Genomic DNA, 7,557 nt, shown 5'->3' on the forward strand with positions numbered 1-7,557 from the left:
CATTACTTAGCCCTTATCACTCAGGGTGAAGGTCAGCACACTCTGGCTTAGGATAAATATCCCAAGGCAGCATGCTGGCCCTGGGAAGTAAGAGTATCTGGGTCTAGAAACTTGAGGTGGATAAGCCTAAGAAGCTTGGAGAGGAGTTTATTAAGTGACTGATTAGCTGAGCTCACTGATTGAAGTCAACTGACCCCCATTGTCTCACGTCCTCTGCTTTTGTTTCTAAGGCAGAAAGCCCTCCCTGAGTTGAGGAGAGTCATGGGCCGTTTCCTGAATGTATTACGAAGCTGGCTGGTTATGGTGTCCATCATAGCCATGGGGAACACGCTGCAGAGCTTCCGAGACCACACCTTTCTCTATGAAAAGCTATACACTGGCAGGCCAGACCTTGGTAAGAAGTCAAAGACCTGGCATCATTCACCAGAGTGGCCAAGCCAGGCTGTACATCAGAATAACCTAGGAAACTTACAGACAAACAAAGCACAGGTGTCATTCCCCCTCCAAACCTCCTATTGAACCCTTCACCTACAAGTGGCATGGCCCAGGAAGCTGTTTTTTAAAAACTTCCTGGTGGTTCTGATGCTGCCTGATCTAGCCTTTGGGAGTAATAGACTTTGTGGATAGCACTTGGCCCTTTTTACTTCCAAGAATCTCTGATTACCTTTTCATTCATTTTACACCACCCTGGGCAATTCGTCTGTACAAAATGTATTATAAAGGCAAGTCAGGAAATGTAGTTAATTGGTGACACTGCGATACGTCACTAAAAACCGAACCTGTTGCCATCAAGTCAATTCCAACTCCTAGCAACCCTATAGGAGAGAGTAGAAGTGACCCACAGGGTTTCCAAGCCTGTTTTTATGGAAGCAGACAGCCCCATCTTTCTTTCACAGAACTTTTTTCACAGCACTACTGGTAGATTTGAACCATAGACCTTTAGGTTCACAGCTGAGTGCTTTAACCACTGTGCCACACTAGAAAGCCATAAAGAACCTTTTCATATTACTTCTTTAGATAGCTTTCTTCAGAAATCAGGTGGTGGCACACATGGTTTATATTCCATGTTGTAGGTAGAGAGCTACTAATCCTGGGTCATCACAAACTGTGACATAATCCCTGAAAAGATACCTAAAATTCCTGCCTCTTAGTTGATCCCCCAAAACAGAACTTCAGAAGAAGGTCCGTAGGTCCGTGGTGGCCTTTGCTGGCTCCCTGAGCCTCTCTGCTGACGGGGTTTTCAGATTTCAGCTTGAGCTTTCATCGCATTAATGTGTGGGGTAGTTGGACCTGCAGCATAGTTTCCCAGCCACTAATAATTCTCTGTCACGTGTATTGCTAACCCAGATTCAGGCGCTGACCTGACCCATTTTTCTACAACATCTGGATGGAAAATGAAACCAAGTAGGCTGAGGCTCATTTTGAACAAAGCTCACATATGCTAGGGGTAAAGCACCTGGAAAAGTGGGCAGGACAGTTCCATTTTCTTACCCTCAGGTGCTGCCCTGAGCTCATACAGGAGTCCTGTATAGATTCACAGAAGGTTAGAGGCTTTCTAGTACAGCCTTGGATACTAAAGTTGAGACAGACAGCCCAGAGGTCATGACTTGCTGGAGAGCACAGAGCTGAGCAGAAGGTGTGTGTGCCCATCCCAGAAGTGTAGACTGCCTTCTCCCTCGTGACCGAGGGACTCCGCTCATCATGGCAGTACTCTGGAGCATCCTGTAGAATTAAAACTGACACACAATCTAGTGGTTGTTAATGTTGCCATCCAGTTGATTCTGACTCATGAGACCCCATGTGTGCAGAGTAGAACTGCTCCACAGAGTTTTCAAGGTGGTGCCCTTTTGGAAGGAGATCACAGGCCTGTCTTCCGAGGCGCCTCGGGTGTGGGAATCTGGTTAGGGTTGATGAAACATACTGCTTTGGTATCTTGCGAACTACAGAAATGACCTCAGTCTTTTCATCAGAAAAGATAAATTGGTTTATAAAGAAAGAGGCTCCCAGGCTAACAGGGAGATAGATATTTGCTTGGCAGATAGAATTTTTCTCACCTCACTGTCACCTAAAGGTCTTCAGGGTTGTGAATTTGGTCTCATTCACTCACTGCCCTTGAGTTGGATCTGACTCATAGCCACCCCTCCTTGAGTTTCCGAGGCAGTGTCACTACAGAAGTAGATTGCCCAACCTTCTTTCCAAGGAGTGGCTAGTGTATTTGAACCACCAGCCTTCTGGTTAGCAGTCAAGTGCCTTAGACACTACACCACCAGAGCTCCCGAATTTGGTCTAGCTGTCTTGTATTCCAAAGGCTGGGATATCTTAAAGTGCAAGTAACATTAATAGACTTTTCAGTTGTCAGTCTTGTCCCTGGAGATTTCCCTTATATGGGAGACCAGCAAAGGGAAATATCTATTTGCTTTCAGTGTTTTGGTTTCCTAAGTGGCTGGATACCTTAGATCAGTGGCTATACCTTTATATCATCCAGGCAGGGAGTTTCTAGAAAATATATCTGCCCAGGGCTTACCTCAAAAGCCAAAAACCAAAAAGAGAGTATGATTTAATTGGTCTGATACCCAAGTCTTGGTATTTTATAAAATTCCATCAGTTAATTCTAATAAACAAGCAGAGTTAAGAACCACTGTTATAGCAGACTATGACCCATACTTTCAGAATGATCTGTTTAGTACAGCAGTGTCAGAACCAACCCACCAAGAGCAAGGTGTCCCAGGCAAACACCGTAAGAAGCCAGTGCTTTGTTCCACTTCTTTGTGTTTAGGAAACCAGTCTGGTTTGGACTTTGTTCAACTAATATATACCTGAATTCGGAGACTTAGGGCTCTTAAAGGTTAGCTGTGGGCATCTCGACTGGCCCCAGCATCTCTGAGTTCTCTGCTGGATCAGCCTTGAAAGTCTACTGGCCTCCTAAGCGTCTTGTGTTGACAAACCACCTTCTGTAGTGTTCCCCCTAAACCTTCCTGGTGCAGAGTGTCTGGGCTACACCAAAACCAGACTGGCTTCCAACAGCAGAGAGGAAAACAACTAAATCCAAGACTCTTAGAACTCTTTACCTCACTGCAGACATTTGAAAAGGAGCTGAGCAGTTCTCATTCTGGAATTCTTTCCCTTCGGTCTATCCCATGTATAGCACCAGAGCCTCCCAGCCACGGGGAGTTCAGGCTCGGCTCCCCACCTGCCGTGCCCTCCAGTGAAGGAGGAGGAGCCTGGAGGGCACCTCAGCCCTCCCCTTCTCAACACTCTTGTTTTTTTCTGCTACACAGTGAATGGCCTTCAAGCTCGGACCTTTGGGATCTGGACACTGCTGTCATCAGTGATTCGCTGCCTGTGTGCCATTGACATCCACAATAAGACGTATGTAAGGGAAGGGAGCTTTAGCGTCCTTTTGTTGAAATCTAGGTGCTAGGAATACCCATTGCTCCTCCCGTGGGTGACTCATTAATCATTTTGCATATTAGCCTAGAATGTGGCTAATGAAAGGTCAATAGGTTCTGTTTCTTCCATGCCTAAATGACATAAAGCACGCTGGCAGTGTCATTATCTGTTGGTCCGCACCATACCGTTTTACTAAGGAATCAGCCTTTGTTCTGCTAAAGAAGTGGAGGGGCACAGGTGGCTGTCTGTATCCATGGGTTCAACCATGGATGGAAAATATTCAGAAAATGAAAAAACAAAAAAAGCAATTAAGTGGTGAAAGCAATCCCTCAAGGGCTAAGAGGGAGCATAAAGCACTATTTACACAGCACTACATTGTATTACATTTATAAGCAATCTAGAGATGATTTAAAATACATGGCAGGGTGTGCATAGTCATATACAAATACTACACCATTTATATAAGGGACTCCCGCAGCCCTGGGTTTTGGTATCCACAGGGATCCTGGAACAAATACCCCTCCACCTGCAGATACCAAGGGACCACTGTATGCTCTTTTTGGAGCAGCCACCCTCACCCACCTTATTTTCCCACATTCCTCCCCAGGAAGCAGGAATGAACAGAAATCACCATCCATGAAAAAGAGAGGCCCACCAGTAAAGTCAGTAGTTGAGGATGAAAAAGAACCAGGATTTGTGTGTGTGTGTGTGTGTGTGTGTGTGTGAGATTTGGGTGAAAATTTACAGAGCAAATTCACTTTCCATACAGCAGTTCACACATACGTCTCATGACATTGACAACAATTTACCCCAATGCAACAGCTTCCCTCCCACTTCCTCCTGATAGTTACCTCTTCCGTGTCCATCCCTCCATGCATTCCTGCCCCGAGCTGTCTCCCTGTGCATAAATAGCCCTTCTTTCTTCCACGATTGGAGAACCAAGATTCTTGTATTTACCCTCTCTAGGGTACTCAGTGGAGCTCTGTTAGCGGAGTGCCTAAGGCATTTAACTGCTAACTAGAAGGCTGACAGTTCAAGCCTACCAGCCACTCCTTGGAAGGAAGGTTGGGCAATCTACTTTCATAGGGATACCGCCTCGGAAACCCAAGGAAGGGTCAACTGTGAGTTGGATCCTATTCGACAGCAGTGAGTTTGGTTTTTTTGGTGAAGATGCTCAGACTCAAACCAAAAACCAAACTCACTGCCATTGAGTTGAGTCAATTTAACTCACAGTGACCCCTCCTTGGGTTTCCAAGGCAGTATCTCTACGGAAGCAGATTGCCTAACCTTCCTTCCAAGGAGTGGCTAGTGGGTTTGAACCCTTAGCCTTCTAGTTAGCAGTCAAATACATTAGGCACTATGCCATCAGAGTTCCTGTATTCAGACTAGCGTGGGACAATTGTAGGTAGTCCTAGGCTCTGATTTGGCTGCCTAGATAATGGGCTAGATACCGGTTCTGGCCACTTGGGGGTGCTCAAGCTTTCTTCACAACAGTCTTCCTCACAATTAAGGTTGAAACTTTTGCTCAGGTCAATGGGTGAGGCTATCAAAATGCCAGCCTCACACTAATATATATGCTTTCTCCCAGCTCTGGGCATCTGGAGAGGAGGAGGTAATAGTATTTATGGAGCCCCTCTTATACCAGGAGTTTCACCTTGATGAAGCCTCCTCATAGCAGCCTAGGAGGTAGTGAGGTTCATTCCTCACTTTGCAGGGCTAAATACTAGAGACCCAATTAATGTAAGCAGAGGAAGACTGACCCAAGTGGGATTTGAAGCAGGACTGTTGGCCCTGAGATCTCTCCAACTTTATTTTAAAATGGTTTTTTCTTTGAACTTGAAACGATGGTTTACTTGTCCTAGATTGACATGTATTTTTGGAAGCAGTATGGTTTAGTGGAAACAGCCTGGGACCAAGAGTGAAAAAAAGAAAATGGGTTCTAGTTTCAGTTCTATCGGTAACTAGTTTTGTGGCAGCAAATGTGTTACTTACCTCCCCTACCCCTATTGTCTCTTCATGTATAAAACGCTAAGAGTGTATCCGTTCTACCTCTCAGGGTGGCGGAGGCTGGGGGACTGGATGATCATTTAAAGATCTTTGCTGTGATGGGGAATTGCTGATTAAGTGTCAGGGATATATCGTTTGTTATGCTATCCGCATAAGCAAAGATAACCCAGACCTATCTATACCCCTATTAGGCATTCATTTTTCCCCTTCCAAGACAGCTGCAGACGCTGAATTACTTGTTTCCAGGTCTCTGCTACCCTCGGACTTTGATCTGTGCACTTCTGATGTGCACTCTGCTCCCCATTCCCTCCCTACCTGGACACTCTAAATAAACAACCGTGCACACAGATTTACTAAGTGTATGAAAACACACCCCCAACCTGCCCTGTTCCCATCGGGTCGATTCCGCCTCATAGTAATCCTAGAGGACAGAGTAGAACCGCCCCATAGGGTTTCCAAGGCTGGAAATCTTTATGGAAGCAGATTGCCATATCTTTCTCCTGCAGCACAGCTTGTGGGTTTGAACCGGCAACCTTCTGGTTGGCAGCCAAGAGATTTAACCACTGCCCAACTAGGACAACATGCACAGGAATGATAAAAATCATATTTAAGATACTGGTTACAGCCAGGGAGGCAGGGAGGAGACATAGATCAGGTGGGATACACAGGATGCTTTAGATTTTCTCTGTAATATATTATTTCTTAGGAAAAATGTATCTGAGGCAAATATGTCAGAATGTGAAGATGAAGTGGAGCTGGGTATTGGCTTCATGAAGGCTCATCCTTTTTTATCATCTGGAGTTTTTTAATAAATTTGCAATGTTTCATAATTTTCAAAAATATTGGTTAAATAAGACAGTGTAAGCAGCCAGTATTGCATCTAAAAGCCCCAGAAGGTCCTTGTTGCTCCTTCCCTGTTCAGGCCCCTTGTTCTGTGACATCTGTCATATGAGCACCAACAAGCCCACAGACACCTGCCAGGTGGGCTTTGACTACAGAGCCAGCCAGTTTGGAAAAGAAGCAAATTTAAGTGTGATTGATGCAAAATTGTACACATGGCTAAGCCTTGGAGACATACTCTGGCTGCCTGGACCATCCTCTCAGTTTCACCGTTGTTGTTGTTAGTGGCCAGTTGAGCCGATTCTGATTTATGATGGCCCATATATGGTGTGCAGAGTAGGCTGCACCATAGAGTTTTCAAGGCTGTGACTTTCAGAAGCAGAGTGCCAGACCTGTCTTCCTAGGTTCCTCTTTGTAGGTTGCAACTGCCAACCTTTTGACTGGTAGTCAAGTGCTTACCTGTTTACACCACCCAGGGACTCATTTTTGCCGTAGATGGGAATTAAAAAAAAAAAAAAACCTCACTGCTGTCAAGTCATTTTGACTCATAGTGACCCTGATATGATAAATAACCAGGCCCCTCTCCGGAACGAGTCTTCTTCAGTTCCCGTTTCTGTCTGCTCCCTCACAGGCTCTACCACATCACACTCTGGACCTTCCTCCTCGCCCTGGGGCATTTCCTCTCTGAGTTGTTTGTCTTCGGGACAGCGGCTCCCACGATTGGCGTCCTGGCACCCCTGATGGTGGCAAGTAAGCACCCACCCCCTGAGCCCTTCCACAGGAGTTGCCAGCACTAGGGCTGGAGCAGAGCATGGCCGTGCAAGAACATGAGGTGCCATGTTGATCAAGTTGATGTCGACACTATCCGTTTCTCTCTACTTAAGGTTTCTCAATTCTGGGGATGCTGGTTGGGCTCCGGTACCTGGAGGTAGAACCAGTATCAAGACAGAAGAAGAGAAACTGAGGCCCACACTGCCACCTGTGAGACCACATCATCATTCGCCTTTGCTGTCCTCCGCCCTCATTCTCCCTGCTCTTCTTTTCTGATCCATCATTAACCCTCTTATCCACATCTTGTTTTTTTTTTTTTTTTACATTTTTAAGATATACATGCAAAAAAGCATATAACATATATGTACAATTTAAAGAATAATTTTAAAGTGAACACTTAACTCCAGGTCAGGAATTGCTGGCACCTCAGAAGCCCACTGTGTGAACTCCATCCCCTTAATAATTGCAGCTTCCTCCAGGCTTCATTTCCAGCCTTCTGCATCTTTTCCTTTTATTTCTGTCCCTTGATTTGACTTGTTGGTGGGAACA

General features: G+C 45.5%; 1 protein-coding gene across 1 annotated transcript; it reads left to right on the top strand.

Annotated features, from left to right (window-relative positions):
• Positions 1 to 261: 261 nt before the first annotated feature.
• On the top strand, positions 262 to 7,201 carry ERG28 (ergosterol biosynthesis 28 homolog). Its single transcript, XM_007941352.2, has 4 exons — positions 262 to 394; positions 3,279 to 3,369; positions 6,869 to 6,987; positions 7,122 to 7,201. Exons 1-4 carry the CDS (start codon positions 262 to 264, stop codon positions 7,199 to 7,201), a joined length of 423 nt encoding a protein of 140 aa, XP_007939543.1.
• The last annotated feature ends 356 nt before the right edge of the window (positions 7,202 to 7,557 follow it).

Source organism: Orycteropus afer, unplaced genomic scaffold, assembly GCF_000298275.1.
Source record: "Orycteropus afer afer isolate SDZICR_OR568_19922 unplaced genomic scaffold, OryAfe1.0 scaffold00079, whole genome shotgun sequence".
Lineage (NCBI taxonomy): Eukaryota > Metazoa > Chordata > Mammalia > Tubulidentata > Orycteropodidae > Orycteropus > Orycteropus afer.

Bases quoted from the DNA above. Each gene is read 5' to 3' on its own strand.
- ERG28 (XM_007941352.2), top strand. From the start codon at position 262: ATGGGCCGTTTCCTGAATGTATTACGAAGCTGGCTGGTTATGGTGTCC. The intron at 395-3,278 runs GTAAGAAGTCAA...TCTGCTACACAG, and splicing joins CACTGGCAGGCCAGACCTTG to TGAATGGCCTTCAAGCTCGG. The intron at 6,988-7,121 runs GTAAGCACCCAC...TCTCTACTTAAG, and splicing joins GGCACCCCTGATGGTGGCAA to GTTTCTCAATTCTGGGGATG.